Below are 25,000 nucleotides of genomic sequence, written 5' to 3' on the forward strand. Positions count from 1 at the left end.
TGTACAGACTTTTTCTTTTTTAATCTGATATACTTAAATCTGATGCACATATTCTTTCATCAATGCATAATCCTTAAAAATAAAGTCTGTACAGATATTTGTTTCTTGGCTTGCAGTACCTATGGCTTGCTTTCATACTGCTTCCGCCTAGTTTGTTGTTCTTGTTTGCACCAAGACAAATTCATGGACCGTGTGGGCAATGAATTCTGATTCCTGTTCTGATTCTCTGCAGAATTTGGAAAAGAGCAGAGTGTCGCTCTGGACAACATGAACGCCGACCAAGTCGCGAAGGTGTTGGAGACACTGGCGCAGACCAAACCCTGAGGCCAGCGGGGTCCCCAGCCCAGTACTAGTGTCTATGTTGTGAATATTAAACTGACCATAATAAATGTGTATGTACAGCTGATCTCCTCCTTCAGTTCTTCTTCGTTTCAGTAACACAACACCTGTTCATTTTAGAGTAGTATTTTAACACCGAAGTTTCGGATGAAGGACCGATTCGTTTCAGAATTAGTCATCCACATTTTGTTTTAGCATAGACTGCATGAAAGTAGGTCATACATTTTTATAGTTTGCTCTGAGGTTCCATCCTTAAGCAAATCCCAAAACATTGTTAACAGAAATTAAATCAAATACAGTATTTAGGGATTTAATCGTAATATTTTCTGCCTAAAAATAGGGTCAGGGTTGTTTATATTATATATATTACACATACAGTAACGAGTTCTTGCTATTCAGTTATATGTTTCATGTGATAACATAAATAGGTAGTATAAGTATGCTTCTTTTCATAGTTCAAGTATTTTAGATGATAATAAACGTTAAACTCGGACACAGTGTAACGTGCCGTTAGCTGTTTCCGGTTCCGGTGCTGTGCGTACCAAACAGTTTGTGGTCCCAGAAGAGCGACCCTGGTTATAAACTCCGCTGCAGCCTACGTGTTGAGCTAATCCATCGGCAGAGTTGGTCCGACACACTTCTTCATTCTAGCTGGGAGTGACTGAGACTTCGCCACGATGCCTGAAAGTAAGACATCCATCTGTGTCGTTCCTAGCAGCTGATGCTAGCGCAGTACTAGCGGCTAATGCTCGTACGGTACTAGCATCATACTAGCAGCTAATGCTAGCACAACACTAAGCTAAATCTAGATCAGTACTAGTCTTGTGTATTCCATTTTGGTCATAAACATTTGTTCTGATTATCTAAAATGCTTACTTTGATCTTATACATGTTACATATTACTAAGATTTTAAGTATTCTTGTGGTCATGTAACATGCTTACTCTGAACGAATACATGATCCATACTACTAGGATTAGAAGTGAGGTTGTGTTCCTGTTAAATACATACATTAGGATTGCATATGATGAACATCACTATGATTATGTATTTGGCTGCCTAATGTATATCTATGGTATGCAGTGCACTACGAGCAAATCTGTTCCCTAGTTGGGTGATGATATTTCGGCGTTACTTTTCTATATCTCCTATAGCAAATAAACTGATGGCAATCTGCTTATTTTCCCTTCCACCATACATGACTGTTGTAACAGACACACTGATTTTACAAAGAATGAATAAGCCTGATTGACTGTTATTCAAATGTAAACAGTCAACTCAGTCAGAATCAGACAGTGTATAATTCATCAGATTGCAGTGGCATCTTCTTTGCTACTGCTATAGTCATAGATTTTACAAACGTCTCAAAATGTGGACAATAGGTTATAAGACGGACAATCAATGTCCTGAATGTATACACCATTTACTGCACATCCTTTTTTTTTTAAACAACTTTATAAAAAAGCTATCAGACTGTTTCGGTCTTAAACAGATTGCATCGGCTGCTTATTAATAAATAAATAAATAATCCTGCACTCACTCACCATGAGAGCAGTGAGTTTGAAACAGGTCAGAGGTCAGTAGTGATCATAACACCCTCTCTTCCCTTTCTCTCTCCTCAGCCGAGACCTACTCCAACCCGCTGGCCCCGGAGGGCCACGAAACGGAGGACCACCTGTCTGCTCTGCAGTAAGTTAATGGGTTCATGAAGGAGCAGCTAGGTGTTAGACAGTACAGACGAGTCATTAAGTAGCAGGTAGGGGTTAGACGGTACAGAGACAGGTCATGAAGGAGCAGGTAGGGGTTAGACAGTACAGGGACAGGTCATTAAGGAGCAGGTAGGGGTTAGACAGTACAGAGACAGGTCATTAAGGAGCAGGTAGGGGTTAGACAGTACAGAGATAGGTAATTAAGGAGCAGGTAGGGGTTAGACAGTACAGAGACAGGTAGGGGTTAGACAGTACAGTGACAGGTAGGGGTTAGACAGTACAGTGACAGGTAGGGGTTAGACAGTACAGAGACAGGTTGGGGTTAGACAGTACAGAGACATGTCCTTAAGGAGCAGGTAGGGTTAGACAGTACAGAGACATGTCCTTAAGGAGCAGGTAGGGGTTAGACAGTACAGAGACAGGTCATGAAGGAGCAGGTAGGGGTTGGACAGTACAGAGACAGGTCATTAAGGAGCAGGTAGGGGTTAGACAGTACAGAGACAGGTCATTAAGGAGCAGTTAGGGGTTAGACAGTACAGACAGGTCATTAAGGAGCAGGTAGGGGTTAGACAGTACAGAGACAGGTCATTAAGGAGCAGGTAGGGGTTAGACAGTACAGAGACAGGTCATTAAGGAGCAGGTAGGGGTTAGACAGTACAGACAGGTCATTAAGGAGCAGGTAGGGGTTAGACAGTACAGAGACAGGTCATTAAGGAGCAGGTAGGGGTTAGACAGTACAGAGACAGGTCATTAAGGAGCAGGTAGGGGTTAGACAGTACAGACAGGTCATTAAGGAGCAGGTAGGGGTTAGACAGTACAGAGACAGGTCATTAAGGAGCAGGTAGGGGTTAGACAGTACAGAGACAGGTCATTAAGGAGCAGGTAGGGGTTAGACAGTACAGACAGGTCATTAAGGAGCAGGTAGGGGTTAGACAGTACAGAGACATGTCATTAAGGAGCAGGTAGGGGTTAGACAGTACAGACAGGTCTTTAAGTAGCAGGTAGGGGTTAAACAGTACAGAGACAGGTCATTAAGGAGCAGGTAGGGGTTAGACAGTACAGAGACAGGTCATTAAGGAGCAGGTAGGGGTTAGACAGTACAGGGACAGGATATTAACCTTGTTTCTCCTCAGGTCCAAACTGACCAATGACGACTTCAGGAAGCTGCTGATGACCCCGAGGTCCGCCCCTTCATCGGCCCCACCGTCCAAGTCTCGGCCAGAGTGAGTCTCCGGTTAATAGTACTACTCCGAATCAATACCACTACTCCTAATTACTAGCCAAGCTAAAACCCCTTGAACCCTGATGCGCGCCACTTTTCAAAAAGTTGACGATGGATTACCGTGGCTGTTCAGAAGTGTACCCCTCTAGCGCTACACCAGCGACCAGCAGGTGAAGAAGGGTGTGGCCAGTGGCTCAATGTGGACGCAACGCACATGAACTATGAACTACAGATGAATACTGACCATCCATGTGTGTCACCTAGTGCAAACTATCGGGGGACAAAATAACCGCCTTTTGGGGTGTCACGTGCCACGAGTCTGTACTGCTACTGTACCGACAGCTGATTGGCCGGCCATCTAAGATCACGTTTTTTTTTCCCAGAATGCCAAAGGACTACAATGAGGATGAGGATCCCGCAGCTCGGAGGAGGAAGAAGAAGAGGTGAGTCTTAATGATATAATGATACGCATACATAATGATATGATAATGACGTAACTTGAATACCATTATGATATTTATTACCCACAGGTATAATTCTTTTCATGTGTAAAGTGTAAAAAAAAAAAAAAAAATCAATATTAAAAGCCCAGTGTGTATTATTTAGTAGCTAGCAACTAAAGGTGAGGTATCATGAGGGTCATGTGGCCTAAGCTATTTGGTTTTATAGCTACTATGCTAAGCTATGTTGTTGTTGTTTTGTAGCTACTATGCTAAGCTATGTTGTTGTTGTTTTGAAGCTACTATGCTAAGCTATGTCGTTGTTGTTTTGTAGCTACTATGCAAAGCTATGTTGTTGTTGTTTTGTAGCTACTATGCTAAGCTATGTGGTTGTTGTTTTGTAGCCACTATGCTAAGCTATGTTGTTGTTGTTTTGTAGCTACTATGCTAAGCTATGTTGTTGTTGTTTTGTAGCCACTATGCTAAGCTATGTTGTTTTTGTTTTGTAGCTACTATGCTAAGCTACGACAGCAGGAAGTGGAGAGAGAGAGGGAGTTGGCGGAGAAGTACCGAGACCGAGCTCGCGAGAGGAGAGACGGAGTCAACAAGGACTACGAGGAGACGGAGCTCATCAGCACCACCGCCAACTACCGCGCCGTCGGACCCACTGCAGAGGCGTGAGTACTACTCATACTACTAGCAATACTAGTACTACTACCTAAACCATCAGCACTACCGCGCGGTCAGACTTACTGTCGAGACGTGAGCACTACTAATACTACTAGTAATACTAGTACTACTACCTAAACCTTCAGCACTACCGCGCGGCCAGACTTACTGCCGAGACGTGAGTACTACTAATACTACTAGTAATACTAGTACTACTACGTAAACCATCAGCATTACCGCGCGGCCAGACTTACTGCCGAGACGTGAGTACTACCAACACGAGTACTACTAGTAATACCATCAGTATTACCACTGCCCTGTAAGACCTACTGCTGAGGCCTGAGTATTGTAATAAATGTGTAGCCCTACTGCTGGGGACAAAGTACTGTCTATTCGACTAATGGAAGTGTGTGTGTGTGTGTGTGTGTGTGTGTGTGTGTGTGTGTGTGTGTGTGTGTGTGTGTGTGTGTGTGTGTGTGTGTGTGTGTGTGTGTGTGTGTGTGTGTGTGTGTGTGTGTGTGTGTGTGTGTGTGTGTGTGTGTGTGTGCGCGCGCGCGCGCAGGGATAAGTCGGCGGCGGAGAAGCGTCGGCAGGTGATCCAGGAGTCCAAGTTCTTGGGAGGTGACATGGAGCACACTCACTTGGTGAAGGGCCTCGACTTCGCCCTGCTGCAGAAGGTAGGGACCCCGCCCTTACTGCTGTTGGCACTGGTCACTACTGGTTACTGCTGTGGTTACTGGTTACTGCTGTTACTGACAACTGCTGTTACTGTTTTTACCTTTTACTACTGTTGTAACTTATTTTGATAATACTGTTGTTAAGTTTCTAACTAACAGTAAGTTTGATATGGTTATTACTGTGCAATAACAGAAGGGGGAGTTTATAATGTTTGTATAATTGTGTCACTAGGTCAGGGCTGAAATCACCAGTAAGGAGAAGGAGGAAGAGGACCTGATGGAGAAGGTCCAGAAAGAAGTCAAGTAAGTGTTGTTTTTTGCCATGGCAACTGGCTCCCGTGGTCCTCAGTGCTCCCAGACCTATTGAAAGGTCATAGGGCATGCTGGGTAATGTAGTGTCAGTAGAGCTGTGTGTGTGTTTCTGTATTCATGTGTTTTTTTTTCTGTGTCCTCAGGAAAGACGTCGAAGTAGAGGAGAAGATGGAGTTCAAAACTCGTCTCGGTGAGTATCACACCTGGTTCCTGTGTTGATAGTACTATGATAGTACTAGGAAGCGTCTGGCAGTAGTAACCAGCAGTGCTGTCCTCCCGTCCCAGGTAGGAACGTGTACCGGACGGTGTTCCGCTCGCGCATCGTGGAGAGGAACGAGCTGTTCCTCCCGGGCCGCATGGCCTACGTGGTGGACCTGGACGACGAGTACGCAGACACGGACATCCCCACCACCCTGATCCGCAGCAAGGCTGACTGCCCCAGCATGGAGGTACGCTGGTGGATGTGTGTGGATCTCTCTCTCTTTCACCGTCTCTCTCTCCGTCTGTGTGTGTTTTTCTGTCTGTCCGTCTGTCTGTCTGTCTGTCTGTCTGTCTGTCTCTCTCTCTGTCTCTCTCTCTGTCTCTCTCCATCTATGTGTGTGTCTCTCTCTCTCCGTCTATGTGTGTGTTTCTGTCTCTCTCTCTCTCTCTCTCTGTCTCTCTCTCTCTCTCCGTCTCTCTGTGTCTCTCTGTCTCTGTCTCTCTCTCTGTGTGTCTCTCTCTCTCTCTGTCTCTGTCTCTCTCTCTCTCTCTCTCTCTCTCTCTCTCTCTCTCTCTCTCTCTGTCTCTCTCTCTCTCTCCATCTCTCTCTCTCTCTCCATCTATGTGTGTGTCTCTCTCTCTCCGTCTGTGTGTGTTTCTGTCTCTCTCTGTCTCTCTGTGTCTCTGTCTCTCTCTCTCTCTCTCTGTGTCTCTGTGTCTCTCTCTCTGTGTATGTGTTATTGCTAGATGACCTCCACATGTGTAAAGTATTGATCTTGTCTCTCTCTCCGTCTCCAGGCTCAGACCACTCTCACCACTAACGACATCGTGATCTCCAAGCTGACCCAGATCCTGTCCTACCTGAGACAGGGGACGAGGCACAAGAAGATCAAGAAGAAGGACAAAGGTACCACCTCTCCTAGTATCACTACTCCTGGTATCACTACTCCTGGTATCACTACTCCTGGTATCACTACTCCCAGTATCACTACTCCTAGTACCATTACTCATAGTAGCACAGTAACACCATCTTCAAGTACCTCTACTCCCGGTTCCTACGTTATTTAGGCGTTAACAGATCCCCGCCTCCAGTAACAGGATTGTTCCAGACAAATCCCTGTTTAACAAACCCCTTACCCAGATCAGGGGTGGCTAATGTAAGGGTACGGAGATTGTATAAACAAACCCGTTTCACACGATGCTCGTCTGTCAGCAGGGAAACTGGATGAGAAGAAGGCTGCCGAAGCAGACATCAGGTACGTCTCTCTCTGTCCCCTGCTGTGGTCTGGGTCAGTATATTAAGGCTGTGAGGGTGGTTTCTGGGTCAGTTCATTAAGGGGGTGTGTGTGTGGGTTTTCTGGGTCAGGTGTGTGTGTGTGTGTGTGTGGTTGTGTGTGTGTGTGTGTGTGTGTGTTCTGGTCAGTATGTTTTACGGGTGGGTGTGTGTTTTTCTGGGTTAGTATATTTTGGAACTGGTTCTTTGTCAGAACATTAAGGGTGTGTGTGTTTTCTGGGTCAGTTCATTAAGTGTGTGTTTTCTGGGTCAGTTCATTAAGGGTGTGTGTGTGTGTTCTGGTCAGTGCGTTACAGATGTGTGTGTGTTTTCTGGGTCAGTATACTGGTTCTGGGTCAGAACATTAAGGGGGTGTGTGTGTGTGTGTGTGTGTGGGGGGGCGGGTTTCTGGGTCAGCATATGAAGGATGTGTGTTCTGGTCGGTACATGAAGGATGTGTGTTCTGGTCGGTACATGAAGGGTGTGTGTTCTGGTCGGTACATGAAGGATGTGTGTTCTGGTCGGTACATGAAGGGTGTGTGTTCTGGTTGGTACATGAAGGATGTGTGTTCTGGTTGGTACATGAAGGATGTGTGTTCTGGTCGGTACATGAAGGATGTGTGTTCTGGTTGGTACATGAAGGATGCGTGTTCTGGTCGGTACATGAAGGGTGTGTGTTCTGGTCGGTACATGAAGGATGTGTGTTCTGGTCGGTACATGAAGGGTGTGTGTTCTCTTCAGTATCTTTGAGGACGTGGGAGACTACATCCCCTCAGCCGCCACAGCCTCAGCCTCCAAGGCCGCTGCCAAGGAGAAGGAGCGCTACAGAGAGCGGGAGAGGGAGAGAGAGAGGGAGCGAGACCGGGAGAGAGTGAGGGAGGCAGAGGAGGAACAGAGGAGGCAGAGCTACTTTGAGAAACCTCTCGCGGACGACCAGGAGGTTTGCAGCCTTAATCATCCTCACATGTTAATAAAAGGACCAGTATTTATACCATTAGTCATCACATGTTAATAAAAGGACCAGTATTTGTACCATTAGTCATCACATGTTAATAAAAGGACCAATATTTATACCGTTAGTCATCACATGTTAATAAAAGGACCAATATTTATACCATTAGTCATCACATGTTAATAAAGGGACCAGTGTTGATACCATTAGTCATCAGATGCGTAGATACCACTACTTATCCATATGTGTGTGTCTCTCCTGTCTCCCTACAGGTTCTGGATTTGGAGACGGGTAACTATATTTGATTATAAGTTACTTACACATGAAGTGTCTTTAAACCTGTTGTAACCTCTATGTCTCGCTCTCACTCTCTCTCTTTGTCTCTGTCCCTCGGGGTCTGTGTCTATGTCTCGCTCTGTCTTTGTCTCTCTCGGTCTCTGTCTCTCTCTCTCTCTCTGTCTCTTGTGTCTCTCTCTGTCTTTGTCTCAGGTCCGAGCTCAGTCACCGATCAGATCAAGATGATTAACGAGAAGTTTTCTGGAGCAGCAGGGAGCCAATGGCAGAGCCAGGAAACATATCCTTTGGTTATTGTGTTTTATAGTATTTCAGGAATAAGGGACATCATTAAGTGTTAAGTGATGTCGTTAAGGGTCTAGAGCTGTCTTGATGCTAAGTGTCTTGATGCTTGATGCTTGTGTCTTGATGCTAAGTGTCTAGTGAAGTAGTTTCTCCTTGACTGCCAGCACTGCAGGGAACAGAAGGGAGGCTGGGAAAGAGCATCTTGGAGATTTCTTTGGGATGTCCAACTCCTACGCAGAATGTTACCCTGCAACGTAAGACTCACCCTCTGACTCGCCATCACCCTTTCACCCTGTTGCCTTCATCCTCTCATCATCCTCCATTCACCAAGCCATCATCACCCTCTCACTCATCCTCTCACCATCACCCTCTCACTCATCCTCTCACCATCACCCTCTCACTCATCCTCTCACCATCACCCTCTCACTCATCCTCTCACCATCACCCTCTCACTCATCCTCTCACCATCACCCTCTCACTCATCCTCTCACCATCACCCTCTCACTCATCCTCTCACCATCACCCTCTCACTCATCCTCTCACCATCCCCCTCTCACTCATCCTCTCACCATCACCCTCTCACTCATCCTCTCTCCATCACCCTCTCACTCATCCTCTCACCATCACCCTCTCACTCATCCTCTCACCATCACCCTCTCACTCATCCTCTCTCCATCCCCCTCTCACTCATCCTCTCACCATCACCCTCTCACTCATCCTCTCACCATCACCCTCTCACTCATCCTCTCACCATCCCCCTCTCACTCATCCTCTCTCCATCCCCCTCTCACTCATCCTCTCCAATTCACCCTCTCACTCTACCTCTCTCATTCACCCTCTCACTCAACCTCTCAAAAAACACTCTCCCTCTGCGCCTTCTCAACATGTTGTGATGTGGTTTGTCTCGACGGACAGACCTGTGATGTAATCTGTTTCTGTCTCAGTGTGGACAGACCAGTGATGTAATCTGTTTCTGTCTCAGTGTGGACAGACCAGTGATGTAATCTGTTTCTGTCTCAGTGTGGACAGACCTGTGATGTAATCTGTTTCTGTCTCAGTGTGGACAGACCAGTGATGTAATCTGTTTCTGTCTCAGTGTGGACAGACCAGTGATGTAATCTGTTTCTGTCTCAGTGTGGACAGACCTGTGATGTAATCTGTTTCTGTCTCAGTGTGGACAGACCAGTGATGTAATCTGTTTCTGTCTCGGTACGGACAGATCAGTGATGTAATCTGTTTCTGTCTCGGTACGGACAGACCAGTGATGTAATCTGTTTCTGTCTCGGTACGGACAGGCCAGTGATGCAATCTGTTTCTGTCTCAGTACGGACAGACCAGTGATGTTATGTGTTTCTGTGTGCAGTATGGACGACCTGGCTGTGGACAGTGACGAGGAAGTGGACTACAGCAAAATGGACCAGGTGACTACAAAGCCCATCGTGCATCCCGTCAAAAGCTAAAAGCTAAACCAATATAGTGTCTGCAGGACTGTGTATTGTTATTCATATGTTCCTACCGGTGTATTTATTCATTCACCTTACCTCACTCATTCATCCACATGTCGCCACCAGTGTATGTGCGATGTGTAGTTCTTAACTGTGCTTCATGCATTTGTTTGTTTTGTATTTCTTTACTGTGCTCCATGCGTATGAATTGTGTAGTTCTTTACTGCGCTTTCGTCTGTGGGTTGTGTAGTTATTTGCTGTGCTGCGTGTGTGTAGTCCTTAATTTACTATGCTACATGTGTATTGTTTGTGTAGTTATTTGCTGCGCTCCATGTGTATGGGTTGTGTAGTTCTTTACCATGCTACATGTGTATGGGAGGCTAGTTCCTTATCCTCTTCTCTCTTTTCCCCAGGGCAACAAGAAGGGGCCGCTGGGTCGCTGGGACTTCGACACGCAGGAGGAATATTCAGATTACATGAACAACAAAGAGGCCCTACCCAAGTACGTCCTCCATGCACGGCAATGCTACCAACACTAGCATGTTATTAGCACGGCAATGCTACCAACACTAGCATGATATTAGCACGGCAATGCTACCAACACTAGCATGATATTAGCACTGCAATGCTAAACACTAGCATGATATTAGCACGGCAATGCTACCAACACTAGCATGATATTAGCACTGCAATGCTAAACACTAGCATGATATTAGCACGGCAATGCTACCAAAACTAGCATGTGATTAGCACTGCAATGCTACTATCACTAGCATGATATTAGCACGGCAATGCTACCAACACTAGCATGCTATTAGCACGGCAATGCTACCAACCCTAGCATGATATTAGCACGGCAATGCTACCAACACTAGCATGATATTAGCACTGCAATGCAACCAACACTAGCACGATATTAGCATGGCAATGCTACTAACACTAGGCAAGGCAAGGCAAGGCACGGCAATGCTACCAAGACTAGCAATGTATTAGCAGTGCAATGCTAAACACTAGCATGATATTAGCACTGCAATGCTACCAACACTAGCATGTGATCAGCATTGCAATGCTACTAACACTAGCATGATATTGGCACTGCAATGCTACTAACAGTAGCATGCTATTTGGCACTAGAATTGTACTAACGCTAGCATGATATTAGCACTGAACTGCTACTAACACTAGCATGATAGTGGCACTGAAATGCTACGAACAATAGCCTGATATTAGCTATAGCATGCTACTAACACTAGCACACCCCTAACACTGGCATGCTATAAGTCCATGCCACGGCGAGGTGTCAGAGGAAAGGCTAGAGGAGATGCTAGCTGACGGTTGTTTGGTCTCCAGGGCGGCCTTCCAGTACGGAATCAAGATGTCTGAGGGCAGGAAGACCAGACGCTTCAAGGAGACCAACGAGAAGGCGGAGCTAGACCGACAGTGGAAGAAGATCAGCGCGGTGAGGACCAATCACAACTCTCTCCTCGCTCACTGCCGCCGTGTGTGTGTGTGTGTGTGTGTGTGTGTGTGTGTGTGTGTGTGTGTGTGTGTGTGTGTGTGTGTGTGTGTGTGTGTGTGTGTGTGTGTGTGTGTGTGTGTGTGTGTGTGTGTGTCAATCTCTGTCTGTCCATGTGTGTGTGTGTGTGTGGGGGTTATCATTTTGTGTCTGTGAAATTAATAATCTATTGTGGTTCCTTTTGATCAGATTATCGAGAAGAGAAAGAAGCAGGAGTCTGATGGGTGAGTAGTTTTCTAGCAGCTAGACAAACGGCTGACCGAATCATAATCCTCTAGCGAGCAGAAGAGATAAACATTTGTTTTTATTTCAACAGGGTGAACATTAAGCGACCAAAATACTGAGGACCACACCCACCTGTGATGTGGTTCTGTCTCGGTGGGGACCCTGACCTGGGATGTCATCATGTGTATATATCACAGGATGCACATTAACACACAAACAAACTCACACACAAACAAATACATATACACATACACTCACACGCACACTTCTCTGATATGTTACGTTTCAGTGAAGGTACGAGCCATGATGATGATTATTATATTTTGTTGATGTTGTTGTTTAACAGTACTTGTATCTGAAATAAAACATTTAAAAACCCAAGCTGTCACATCCTGTTGGTCATTAAGGAGCAGATAAGGGTTAGACAGAACAGAGATGTCATTAAGGAGCAGGTAGGGGTTAGACAGAACAGAGACAGGTCATTAAGGAGCAGGTAGGGGTTAGACAGTAGTGAGAAGGGTCATTAAGGAGCAGGTAGGGGTTAGACAGTACAGAGACGGGCCATAAAGGAGCAGGTAAGGGTGAGACAGTACAGAGACTGGTCATAAAGGACCAGATAAGGTTTAGACAGTCATTAAGGAGAATGTAGGGGTTGCATAGTACACATACAGGTCATTAACTAGCGCGTAATGATTCGATGGTAGAGAAACAAGTCATAAAGGTAGGGGTTAACAGTTCAGAAACAGTCCATTAAGGAACAGGTAGGTGTTAGACAGTACTGACACAGGTCACATGAATTTTTAAGGATGATGCGCCTTGAGCCTCGCGAGATTACGTCCGCGTCACTCTTGCTGAAGTCTCGTCAGTGAGTTTCGTCACATGACTTCCTTACGCCTCGGCTACCAACATGGCTTCCGAACAGTTACCTTCTGAATTTGACGTCGTCATCCTAGGAACAGGTAGAAAACAACGAGTTCAATTTTGAAAATAATGTTATAGGGTACCTCTGTAAAGTGTGTCTGCGCCATCAGACTGACGGCAGACATGAAATAAACCGTTTTGGTGTATTTAATGTGGCTATTGGTGATGTGTTTACCACAAGCCAAGGCTGGCTGCCCTCACTGGGACCAGTTCATCAATGTAATGTCTGCATTAGGTATTCAGTTATTTGAGCTCCTTGTTATCAGATGTTGTCCTTTCCTCCTGCTATTCCGTATTTAGATGATGTTGGTTGTATTGCCAGTAGGGTTAGCGTTAGGGCTGCTGCGATGGGCTGGAGATGGGCGGTGCTGGCCCGACTGGTTTGTTATTCGTGCATCAATTATGTATAGTAAGTCTCGTATCTATGGTCAAAACAAAAGGTTATACATTTTTCAAAACTATTTAAAATCCCTTGTGGCATCTCTTTGGTCGTATTAATCAGCTTTTAATCCATTATCTTATTACTAAGCTATTGCTTCCTATCTATGTTTGTATGTGTGTGTGTGTGTGTGTGTGTGTGTGTGTGTGTGTGTGTGTGTGTATGAATTTATTAATGTGTGTGTGTGTGTGTGTGTGTGTGTGTGTGTGTGTGTGTGTGTGTGTGTGTGTGTGTGTGTGTGTGTGTGTGCGTATGTACGTATATAAATGTGTGTGTGTTTGTGTGCATCCATGCAGGCCTTGTAGAGTCTGTGGTGGCGGCAGCATGCTCTAGAGTCGGCCAAAGAGTTCTTCATCTTGACAGGTACTTCCATAATACTGCTGTGTATTTATATACCCCAGTACTGTATGTATTCATACTGCAGGAGAAGGAAGTATGTATTACTTCAGGACGAGTGATTGTAGTATCTGTATTTGCTGTAATACTCTTTCTATTTATTGTAGTATCTTGTGTTTACTGTAGCACTGGGTATTTACTCATGTACAGTGTATTCACTGTAGTAATGTGTACATTTGCAGGAGGAGTTACTATGCTGGGAAGTGGGCAAGTTTCACATTTAATGGCCTCCTCTCCTGGATAGAAGAGCAAAGTAAAGTGAGTTTAGCTCACACACACACACACACACACACACACACACACACACACACACACACACACACACACACACACACACACACACACACACACACACACACACACACACACACCTTAATCTAGATCTAAATAAGACCTGTTTACACCTTCATCTAAATCTTAATTAGGTGTGTGTGTGTGTGTGTGTTAGATTACCGCCAGTGAAGAGCACGATTGGTCGAGTCAGTTGGAGGACGGCGAAGACCTGATCGGCCTGACAACAGGAGATGTCTCCCAAGTAACCAACCTCCAGGTTTTCAACTACACCAGGTAAACATGTCTCCTTGTTGCTAGGTAACATGTCTCCTTGTTGCTACTAGGTTGCAATTATTAAGTGAATGTTTATCATTTTAGTGAAGAAGAGGAGCAAGTCCCCTCCTTGGAGGAAGAGGCAAAGGAAGATGAAGAGGAAGATGAGGGTGGAGCCGACCAGACTCCAGCCGGAGAGACGCAGGAGGAAGGAGCCCCCTCTAGTGGTCTGTCTGTCGGCTGACTCCTCTCCGCCTGATGTCAACAGCGTTAATAGTACAGTAGAACCATCTGCTGTACTGTTGACGCTGTACTGTGCTACGGGCATATATATACTTAAAACGTAGCGGAAACACCAGCGAGTGTGTTGTTTTAACCGAACCCTGACAGAGTCTTTCTCCCCCATTCAGAGTCCGAGGTGAAGGAAGAGATAAACACCCCAGCACAAAAGGTAGAGAGAGAGAGAGAGAGAGAGAGACATAGACAGAGAAAGAGAGAATGAATAATAATAATATCAACCACACCCCCTTGTCCTGATCAGAGCCAACCAGAGAAGAGCAAGAAGAGGCTGACCTACGCTGAGCTGCTGAAGGAGGGCCGGCGCTTCAACATCGACCTGGTGTCAAAGGTAGCATTACCTCGCTCATTACCTCGCTCATTACCTCGCTCATTACCTTATTCCTTATCTTATTCATTACCTTATTCCTTATCTTATTCATTACCTCATACATTACCTCATTCTTTAACTCATTCATACCTCATTCATTACCTTATTCATTACGTTATGCTTACGGTTACTGTCCATACTGTTTATAAAACTGTGTTTATATACTTAATAATGGCCATAGTTCAAGAACGTCACCCGCATCATGTTGTCATTAGATTAAATGAGTCATATTATGTTTTTTGTCCTGGTCGTTGCATCAGCGACCCCTGCTGGTCGGTTGGGGCGCCTGCACCTCTACACAACCTCACATACCTCTTATGTGACCTCTGCCTGACCTGTGTGTTTGTGGCCAGCTCTTGTATTCCCGTGGCGCCCTCATCGACCTCCTCATCAAATCCAATGTCAGCCGCTACGCAGAGTTCAAGAACGTCATCCGCATCCTGACCTGTCGCCACGGAAACATAGAACAGGTACACGCGAGCCCAGTCCTCCTCCTCTCCTCACTTCACCCTGAGGGACCCTTAACCCTAACTAACTAACTAACTGTGTGTGTGTGTGTGTGTGTGTGTGTGTGTGTGTGTGTGTGTGTGTGTGTGTGTGTGTGTGTGTGTGTGTGTGTGTGTGTGTGTGTGTGTGTGTGTGTGTGTGTGTGTGTGGGGGTCTAGGTTCCCTGCAGTAGGTCCGATGTGTTCTCCAGTAAGCTCCTCTCGGTGGTGGAGAAGAGGATGTTGATGCGCTTCCTGACTTCCTGTCTAGACCGGGACACGCCCCTCCTCTACCAGGGTACTCGCGCACTTTTATAGGGTTTTATATCAGTCTCATAACAATGCATCGTGTTTGTGTGTGCATTATGCGTGTCTTTTATTTGTGTGCTTACATCACGTGTGTTTATATCATGTGTTTTTTTTAGACTTTGCTGAAAGACCGTATTTGGAGTTCCTTCAGTACCAGAAGCTGTCTGAGAACCTTCAGCACTTCCTGATTCACTCCATCGCCATGACAACGCCGGACACTCCCACGGCTGCGGCCCTGGCGGCAACACAGCACTTCCTGAAATGCCTTGGTCGCTATGGAAACACCCCCTTCCTGTTTCCCCTGTACGGCCTGGGAGAGATCCCCCAGTGCTTCTGTAGGTAAGGATAACTGGAAGGAGTACTGGCACTGGTAGGAGCACTGGTAGGAGTACTGGTACTGGTAGGATTATTGGTAGGAGTACTGGTAGAAGCCCTGGTAGGAGTACTGGTAGGAGTATTGGTAGGAGTACTAGTACTGGTAGAAGCCCTGGTAGGAGTACTGGTTGGAGTACTGGTACTGGTAGGAGTATTGGTAGCAGAAATGGTACTGGTAGGAGAACCAGTACTGGTACGAGTACTGGTACCGGTAGGAGTACTGGTAGGAGTTCTGGTAGGAGTACTAGTACAGTTACATTTGCATTCAGCCCTAGACGCTTTTATCCAAGGCGACCTTTCGCCTGTCGGCCCAGTAAGGATGTTCATAGAACCAAGGGCCAAGCCCTTACAATCACTAGGTTAACCTATTCCCCGTGCACAACCAAGCTAGCTAGGATAAGACGCTACAAGATGCTAGGTACTTTTCTTAAGTGTGTAAGGGCACACGACATTAGAGGTGTTTTTGGGAGAGTGAGGGAGGAGGGAGGCGACGCAGAGTCCAGCAGAACTCGGACCCAGTGAGTCTTGAGTCTCTTGCTAGTAGAAGTATGAGCAGTGCCTTCTGTATTTTGCAGGATGTGTGCAGTACTGGTACTAACCCTGCTTTGTATTTGGCAGGATGTGTGCAGTACTGGGACTAACCCTGCTGTGTATTTGGCAGGATGTGTGCAGTACTGGCACTAACCCTGCTGTGTATTTGGCAGGATGCGTGCAGCACTGGTACTGATCCTGCTTTGTATTTGGCAGGATGTGTGCAGTATTTGGTGGGATCTACTGTCTCCGACATTCGGTCCATGCTCTGGTGGTAGACAAGTGCAGCAGCAGGTAATCATCGAGTTTGTATCTCTAACCATCTATGTATCTATTTATAGCTCTATAGACCTATATATATCAGGGGTGAAATGGTTCCCCGAGCTCACTGTCCGGAACAATATGCACTACAGTGGTTTTCCGGTTCTGTACCTTTCGCTATATCAACTGTAATGTAATCATCATGGATAGCTTGTTTTTAGAAGCACATTATACATAAACACAAAGTTCTGGTTTTGGTATTATTATTGTTATTATTTGTGTTACTGTTGTTAATAGCCATACCAAAATCAATGTCACTCATCGGCCTATGGCCCCTCCCTCTACCTCAGGTGCAAGGCAGTGATTGACAGCACGGGGCAGCGAATCAGCTGCAGCCATTTGGTGTTGGAGGAGGGCTGTTTTACCCAGACTGCCCCGCCCACCAGGTGGGTGATTGGTCAGACTATGGTGTGATAAACAGCAGTTAATCTGTAACGGGTAGTAATCTGGTTAATGTGTCAGTAATTTGCTTAATCTGTCAGTAATCTGGTTAATCTGTCAGTAATGTGCCAGTAATCTGGTTAATGTGTCAGTAATCTGTCAGTAATCTGGTTAATGTGTCAGTAATCTGGTTAATGTGTCAGTAATCTGGTTAATCTATCAGTAATCTGGTTAATATGTCAGTAATATGGTTAATCTGTATATAATCTGTCAGTAATCTGGTTAATCTTTCAGTAATCTGGTTAATCTGTCAGTAATCTGGTTAATCTTTCAGTAATCTGGTTAATCTGTCAGTAATCTGGTTAATCTGTCAGTAATCTGGTTAATGTGTCAGTAATCTGATAATGTGTCAGTAATCTGTCAGTAATCTGGTTAATCTGTCAGTAATCTGTCAGTAATCTGGTTAATCTGTCAGTAATCTGTCAGTAATCTGGTTAATCTGTGTCTCCAGGTGTGTCTCCAGAGCCGTCCTGATCACTGATGGATCAGTTTTACCCACCGAGGCCGAGCAACAGGTAGAGGAGAGAGAGAAGGGACTAGGAGACGAGGAGGGAGGGACTAGGAGACGAGGAGGGAGGGACTAGGAGACGAGGAGGGAGGGACTAGGAGACGAGGAGAGAGAGACTAGGGGAGGGCGAAATAGAGAGAGAGAGAGAGAGAGAATCACATCCAATGACATTGAAGTAAAAATCAATTGGGGGCCCTGTGATTGGATACTGACATTTCATATTTTCTTATCCCTCTTTTCTGCAGGTTTCCATAGTAACCATTCCTTCAGAGTCGCCCGTCCGAATGGTGGAGCTCTGTCCGTCCAGCATGACCTGCATACCAGGAACACGTAAGTCACATGACCTGCATACCAGGAACACGAAAGTCACATGACTGTCCGAAGGAAAATCATGGCACTTCACCATGAAGGAGTCACATTGTGCGCTCTTGTGACCAGGCGTGGCTTTACACAGCCGTCTGAACGCATCCACATGAGTGCTTCCCCCTGACTGCACCACGGGCCACGGCTGACCGCCACTTAGTTTAATCTGGGAGAAGTTTGCGTATACCTGAGTTTATAGGGGTGTGTGTCTAAAGAGGTGTGTTTGTTTGTATAGAGGTTTTTGTATAAAGGTGTGTGTGTGAGCGTGTGTGTGTTTATACAGGTGTGTGTGTGTGTGTGTGTGTGTGTGTGTGTGTGTGTGTGTGTGTGTGTGTGTGTGTAAACTTGAGGCTGAGAACTCTTTTCTCCTGGTCACCTTAGATCTCGTCCATCTCACCTGTCAGTCAGTCGGCTCCGCCTTCGAAGACCTGTCGCCCGTGGTCAACAGGATGTTCCGGACACCAGACTCTGATCACCCCGGTAACCAATCAACCAGCTCCATCCCTCTCTCTTCATAGATATAGATGGATAGTTCTATGTACATATATATGGATCTTTATCTTTAATAATGAGAAATAACCAGCCCCATTTTACAACTATTATAACCAGCCCTATATTAGTACATATAGGTGTATGTTTATCTCTATATGTGTATATCGATGTGTGTCTCTATATGTGTATATCTATTTGTGTCTCTATATGTGTGTATCTATTTGTGTCTCTATATGTGTATATCTATGTGTGTCTCTATATGTGTGTATCTATGTGTGTCTCTATATGTGTATATCGATGTGTGTCTCTATATGTGTATATCTATGTGTGTCTCTATATGTGTGTCTCTATATGTGTATATCTATGTGTGTCTCTATGTGTGTATATCTATGTGTGTCTCTATATGTGTGTATCTATGTGTGTCTCTATATGTGTGTATCTATGTGTGTCTCTATATGTGTATATCGATGTGTGTCTCTATATGTGTATATCTATGTGTGTCTCTATATGTGTATATCTATAGAGCCGCGCCCAGAGGTGCTGTGGTGTTTATACTTCAACATGCCGGAGGGCTTGGAGTCAGAGGGCGGCGAGCTTCCCCCCAACGTGTCCGTCTGCCTCGGCCCGGACGGCTCCCTGGGACACGACGGCGCCATCGCCCAGGTAACTATCACCACGGTAACCATCGCCGCGGCGACCCTCCCCCTCCGTGTTGATAACCACAGTGTTTCCGTCAGGCTGAGCTGATCTTCCAGAAGATTCTTCCTGGAGAGGAGTTCTGTCCCCCTGGCCCCGCTCCTGAAGATATCCTCTACCAGGGGGAGGAGCCTGACGCTAGCCCCGCCCAACCAGGGGAGGAGCCTGAAGCTAGCTCCTCCCAACCAGGGGAGGAGCCTGAGGCTAGCTCCTCCCAACCAGGGGAGGAGCCTGACACGGGCACCTCCAACCAGGGGGAGGAGCCGGAGGCTAGCTCCTCCCACCAGGGAGAGGCGGAGGCTAGCCCCACGTGTAAAGGGGAGGAGTCTGAAACTAGCCCTTCTCAACAGGGGGAGGAGCCCGATGCTAGCTCCTCCCCCTGTACGGAGGATTCTGACACTTGCCCCAACCAGCTAGAAGATGGGACACAGGGCTGACCGACACATTACAAGACACTCGAAATATAATCATATCGTTATAGACATATCTATGCATCATATATCTATATAGGTGCATGATATATATCTATATCTATGTATCATATCTGCTATCCTTCTGACCCTATATCTATGGATATATGGATGCCAATATTCATTGAGATGCCTTCAGTTTGCGTATTTGTTGTGCCTCTTCTGCATGTTGTCCTGTTTTACTGGAATAAAGTGAGGTCGCCATAGCAACATGTCTGATGGCTCAAGTGTATCTTATTGTCGATTTTATTTAAATGCCTTCTCCATAACCAGCCCTTATCAAAATAGTTAACCAGTATAATAATAATCAGGTAATCTGGGGCCAGATATATAAAGAACCATCAAACTTTATAATCACAATTTATTGGTAACATCAAAAAACATTCCTTCAACAATCAATCAACATTCATGTGTTAAAAGCTTTGCAATATAATATCCTTTGAGCTGTTATATAATATATCTTTGACATATTTAACATTTAGCTATCTTGACTTGAGTTTCCGTGTTGACTGGTGCATTGTGGGAAGTGTAGTCCTATCTGAACATGTCCAAGAGACAACAGCAGCAGACGGCAGTCCAACATGCTCCAAGACACGCCTCCATCCCTGTGACTCCGCCTCTTCCTGACCGATGCCCGCCTGATCCAACCATGTAAACTGAAAACAAATGAAACCCGACAGCATTGAGGTGGACGGAGATGATAGGTTTGGTAGATTAGGAATAAAGGCATGGAGTTGAAGGTTAGTGTTAAATTGAGAGTAGATTGGTATTACGGTAGATAGGGATTATGGTAGGGAATAGATTAGGGTTATCGTAGATTAGGATTATGGTAGATTAAATAGATTACGGTAGAGTGTAGATTAGGATTACGGCAGAGATAAGATTATGGTTATGTTAAAGTGTATATTAAGATTATGGCAGAGTAAGGATTAGGATTATGGAAGAGTGTAGATTAGGGTTATGTTAAAGTGTATTTTAAGATTATTGTAGAATGTAGATTAGGATAATGGTATTGTAGATAAGGGTTATGGTAGAGTGCAGGTTATGGTATGGTGTAAATATTAAGGTGTAATTGTAGATCTATGGGGGGGGGGGGTCTCCGGTGATAAATAGTGAGGTGTGGTTTGAGTGACCTTTGACCTACTTGGGTTTGATGATGGTTGTTGATACTGGGACACCTTGGTGCCCTCCCATCCAGGCTGAAAGGGGACGTGGCTGGTCGAATAGGGGGCGGGGCTACCTTGATAGGGGGCGGGGTTCCCCTGGTAAGGGGCGGGGCTGCCATGGTAGGGGGCGTGGTCACCTTGGTAGGGGGTGTAGCCCTGGTTGGCGTATTCCTGAACATAAGGAAAGCAGACCTTAAGGTGCGTCTTATTTGACCTAACTCTCAGAACATGACATTTCATGACATGTTTGAGGGACGCTGAGAGAAGGCTGAAGATCAGGACTGGACCGCGGTGAGGAACGGATTACAGAAGCGTTTAAAGTGTTAACGTGACTACCTGGTAGGGTGGCCCGGGAAACGCCGGACCTAGAGGCATGCCTCCTGAAAACAAGGAGAGAGGAAGGTCATAAGGAGAGGACCCGAGGAGAGGACACAAGGTGAGGACACGAGGAGAGGACACAAGGAGAGAGGAAGGTCATAAAGAGAGGACACGAGGAGAGGTCACAAGGAGAGAGGACACGAGGAGAGGACACAAGGAGAGAGGAGGGTCATAAAGAGAGGACACGAGGAGAGGTCACAAGGAGAGAGGACACGAGGAGAGGACACAAGGAGAGAGGAAACAAGGAGAGAGGACACTAGGAGAGGACACGAGGAGAGACCATAAGGAGAGGACACGAGGAGAGAGGACACAAGGAGAGAGGACACTAGGAGAGGCCATAAGGAGAGAGGACACGAGAAGAGGACACAAGGTGAGGACACTAGGAGAGGTCATGAAGAGAGGACACGAGGAGAGGACACGAGGAGAGGCCATGAGGAGAGGACACAAGGAGAGGCCATAAGGAGAGGGGACAAGGAGAGGGGACAAGGAGAGGACACCAGGAGAGGGGACAAGGAGAGGACACCAGGAGTGGACACTAGGAGAGGAGACACGGAGAGGCGACAAGGCGAGGTGACTAGGAAAGAACGCTATGAGAAGACTGTCCACTAGAGAGATAAACAGGAAGTGACATCATGTGGAATACCTGGAGGTACCCCAGGGAGCCCGTATGGTGGGGCGGGGCCATATGGGGGGGCGGGGTCATTGCTCATCAGGAGATTTGATTGGTGGAAGAAGGGTTGATGATGTTGTTTCTCTCTATGGAAAAAAATACATATGCAACAAATGTATTTTGTTCTGCTGTTGTTTGGGCGATAGATAACATATATTCTGTATACAATAGAGACACACACACACACACACACACACACACACACACACACACACACACACACACACACACACACACACACACACACAGACACACACACACACACACAGTCGCACAGTCACAAGACAGCGAGACAGAGAGCATCTGTGTGTCAACAAGCACTACATTCTCAAGACCATTACAGGGTTCTGCTGTCATGGCAATACTTTATAAACATTGTTGAGAATGTGAGCTTTATCAAAATCAAGTGTTGTCCAAAACAACCAAAACATACACAGTCTTTCCAGTCTTTCCATGTGTGGAAAAATCATTAACAAAACGTGTAGGAAAGTTTCACTCCGGGAAAGTATTATAGAGCTTAGGAAAGTATTCTCAAACAGAACGTCCTCTAGAGTATACGAAAATATTCTCTAGAACATAAAGTATTGAAGAACATGGGAAAAGTATTCTAAAACTTGGAAAGGTATAATTAGGAAAGTAGTAGAAATTAGATCAGTCTCAATTACGCATTCATTTCTATAAACACGCACACATTCAGGTATGCATACCTCTTTATTCACGTGCAAAACCACATGCATTTCGGATCCACATAAATCACCTTTCAATCCCTTAGTATTGTTAAGAATAAATAGGATATAACTACAACATAAATGTAGCCTATCAGAATATAACTAGACTACTAGAGCTTCAAATATACTGTATTATATCTTTAGAATTTAAACTACAGTAACATAAATAAACTTTATAATATTATTATATATAATGAGACTTTATACTAGAGTAACATAACTAAACTATTTTACGAGAAAAGCTAATGAACTCCTTGAGGTATGTGGTTGTTCGTTCGGATGAATATTATAATGATTATTACATGTGAAGCAGTCTATATCGAGACGACATTTCAAAACTCAAATTAGTTGTACACAGCTCCGTTAAATCGGTAAAAACTTTGGAGGGGGTTAGTTTTAAATGTTGGGAAACTTACCAAGATATCCGACGTGATGCAGTGCGCGCTTCTGGACCTCGAGATGCTCGTCCCGAGGCGTCACTGTGTTGCGTCTGCGCATGCGTGCGCATTAGTTTCTGCGCCTGCATGCGTGCTTCTGTGACGCTCGCTTGCAGTTATTTTACTTCAATTTATTATGTTTAAATCAGTTTAACTGCGGTGCGTATTAGTACTGTGCGAAAATGTCTGCGGTAATATGTCAGTACTATAGTATTTTAGAGTGGCACTATTTTAGGTTGTAGCATAACCAGAGGTGTCAAAAGTATTCACATTCATTACTCAAGTAGAAGTATGAATACTAGCGTTTAAAAATACTTCTGTAGAAGTTGAAGCATCAACTCAAGCTTTTTACAAGTAAAAGTAAAAGTATAAAAGTACTGGTTTCAAAACTACTTAAAGTATTAAAGTAAAAGTAATGCAAGGGGAAAAAAATGCCATTAAGAACAAAAGCTTAGGCCGTGCCACAGGGGCCTATAGAATTACAATCAGCTTTTTTGCCAAGTATGCTCACACATACAAGGAATTTGGTCTCTGCATTTATCCCATCCGTGAATTAGTGACACAAACAGCACACCTCTATAGCACACTGCCCCATTTCCCCCCAAAAAACATTTTTCTAAAGGCCATCTAATGACCATAATGTTAATGTTGAAAAAATTGGGATGCACCCGTTTCAGACACATTTATGCCCATTGAAAATGAACGCATATTAGTACAATGCAAATACATTAAAGAACCATATCTGTGTACTACTGAGCATTAACATGTGTTCATGGAGCGGAAGATATGATGACTAGTTCCCTGTAAGTATTGGAATGGTGCAAAAAGTCAAACTTCAGAGGCATGTTATCAAAAGCCTTTATTGGGAATGTAAATGTATGTATCCAAGCTTAGCTGCAGGAATTTAAGATGTAACGAGTAAGAACTGAGTTGTTTTTGCATCCAACCATTTCAAAAAATTCCTCCAGGTACGGCCAGGGATGTAGAAGGGTTGGCTGGTCTTTTTGGCTACCAACCTCCTCACTGGTGCTTGGTTGGGACATTTCGCTCATCTACGTCTGCTATTTCGTAGCTGGAATGTGGCGCGATTTATGTCATGTCAGAGAATGTAGACGGGCTCTGGTCATGCGCAGGTGCCATGGATCGCGTATAAACCAATAGGGTGTCAGAATGGTACATGTTTCTATTCTCATTCAACCAATCAAATTCACTCTATCCGATGGCGCGAATTATCTGGATAGGTTTTTTTGTTTACGTTTTTTTGAACGCCGGCGGAATAAAAACAAGCCGAAATTAAATAGGAGTAACGAGGCCATTTTTAAAAAGTAAGGAGTAGAATGTACAGATAAGTGTTTGAAAATGTAAGAAGTAGAAGTAAAAAGTAGGCCGAAAAAAAATACTCCAGTAAAGTAGATACCCAAAATTTCTACTTAAGTAAGGTAACGAAGTATTTGTACTTCGTTACTTGACACCTCTGAGTATAACCAGTACTCTAGTAGTAGCTGTGTTAGGTAGGCCTGGATAGCATTTATCAGTGTGTTAAAGTTGTGTCTTTCTGTTTATTTCAATAAAAAACAACAAGGATAGTTATATTTAACACACATTTTATCATTATTATTATCATCATCGTCATGATCCAGTGTAGTATCGTGACAGTTCCAAACTGAGAATTTGCTGTCTTCTGCACCAGCTGACCTATGAGGACAAGGTCAGCTGACCTATGAGGACAAGGTCAGCTGACCTACGGGGACAAGGTCAGCTGACCTACGGGGACAAGGTCAGCTGACCTACGGGGACAAGGTCAGCTGACCTACGGGGACAAGGTCAGCTGACCTACGGGGACAAGGTCAGCTGACCTACGGGGACAAGGTCAGCTGACCTACGGGGACAAGGTCAGCTGACCTATGAAGAATCTGTTTAGAGATTCTGACATCTTAACTATCTTCAACGTGGCTGATTCAGTGTACTTCTGTCTGTCCGTCTGTCCGTCTGTCTGTCTGTCTGTCTGTCTGTCTGTCTGTCTGTCTGTCTGTCTGTCTGTCTGTCTGTCTGTCTGTCTGTCTGTCTGTCTGTCTGTCTGTCTGTCTGTCTGTCTGTCTGTCT

At 45.1% G+C, this 25,000-nt stretch overlaps 4 protein-coding genes across 5 annotated transcripts in view; 3 read left to right on the forward strand and 1 right to left on the reverse strand.

Moving 5' to 3' along the window:
* ndufa2 (NADH:ubiquinone oxidoreductase subunit A2) overlaps positions 1 to 406 on the forward strand; it is a 2,415-nt gene extending 2,009 nt beyond the window's left edge. Inside the window, exon 3 of the mRNA XM_030360989.1 lies at positions 233 to 406. Coding sequence (XP_030216849.1) covers positions 233 to 324 — 92 coding nt within the window. The 3' untranslated portion in view covers positions 325 to 406. The remainder of the gene's footprint in view (positions 1 to 232) is intronic.
* A 432-nt stretch (positions 407 to 838) lies between these two features.
* Positions 839 to 11,939, forward strand: ik (IK cytokine). 2 transcript variants are annotated; one of them, XM_030360983.1, is made up of 20 exons: positions 839 to 1,026; positions 1,961 to 2,027; positions 3,181 to 3,270; positions 3,653 to 3,712; positions 4,219 to 4,386; positions 4,941 to 5,055; positions 5,288 to 5,358; positions 5,511 to 5,557; positions 5,653 to 5,816; positions 6,367 to 6,475; positions 6,782 to 6,824; positions 7,583 to 7,781; positions 8,066 to 8,084; positions 8,283 to 8,367; positions 8,540 to 8,626; positions 9,736 to 9,793; positions 10,231 to 10,319; positions 11,168 to 11,276; positions 11,523 to 11,557; positions 11,650 to 11,939. In XM_030360983.1, the coding sequence occupies exons 1-20, from the start codon at positions 1,017 to 1,019 to the stop codon at positions 11,675 to 11,677; spliced, it is 1,653 nt and encodes a 550-aa protein (XP_030216843.1). In that variant the 5' UTR covers positions 839 to 1,016; the 3' UTR covers positions 11,678 to 11,939. The 2 variants fall into 2 exon arrangements, with proteins under 2 accessions (XP_030216843.1, XP_030216844.1); XM_030360984.1 differs by having other exon boundaries at positions 6,785 to 6,824.
* A 489-nt stretch (positions 11,940 to 12,428) lies between these two features.
* Positions 12,429 to 19,734, forward strand: chm (CHM Rab escort protein). The gene is made up of 17 exons (XM_030362030.1): positions 12,429 to 12,517; positions 13,215 to 13,281; positions 13,497 to 13,572; positions 13,763 to 13,881; positions 13,966 to 14,087; positions 14,271 to 14,311; positions 14,402 to 14,488; positions 14,881 to 14,997; positions 15,193 to 15,310; positions 15,438 to 15,660; positions 16,444 to 16,521; positions 16,839 to 16,934; positions 17,441 to 17,504; positions 17,743 to 17,827; positions 18,242 to 18,340; positions 18,876 to 19,015; positions 19,090 to 19,734. The coding sequence occupies exons 1-17, from the start codon at positions 12,466 to 12,468 to the stop codon at positions 19,483 to 19,485; spliced, it is 1,980 nt and encodes a 659-aa protein (XP_030217890.1). The 5' UTR covers positions 12,429 to 12,465; the 3' UTR covers positions 19,486 to 19,734.
* Positions 19,735 to 19,861: 127 nt separating this feature from the next.
* Positions 19,862 to 22,961, reverse strand: LOC115547654 (cysteine-rich and transmembrane domain-containing protein 1-like). Its single transcript, XM_030362031.1, has 5 exons — positions 22,877 to 22,961; positions 21,706 to 21,818; positions 21,021 to 21,064; positions 20,663 to 20,855; positions 19,862 to 20,174 (listed from the first exon to the last, which is right to left on the reverse strand). The coding sequence occupies exons 2-5, from the start codon at positions 21,770 to 21,772 to the stop codon at positions 20,053 to 20,055; spliced, it is 426 nt and encodes a 141-aa protein (XP_030217891.1). The 5' UTR covers positions 21,773 to 21,818; positions 22,877 to 22,961; the 3' UTR covers positions 19,862 to 20,052.
* Between the last annotated feature and the right edge of the window lie 2,039 nt (positions 22,962 to 25,000).

This window comes from Gadus morhua, chromosome 7 (assembly GCF_902167405.1).
Source record: "Gadus morhua chromosome 7, gadMor3.0, whole genome shotgun sequence".
In the NCBI taxonomy this organism is placed as follows: domain Eukaryota; kingdom Metazoa; phylum Chordata; class Actinopteri; order Gadiformes; family Gadidae; genus Gadus; species Gadus morhua.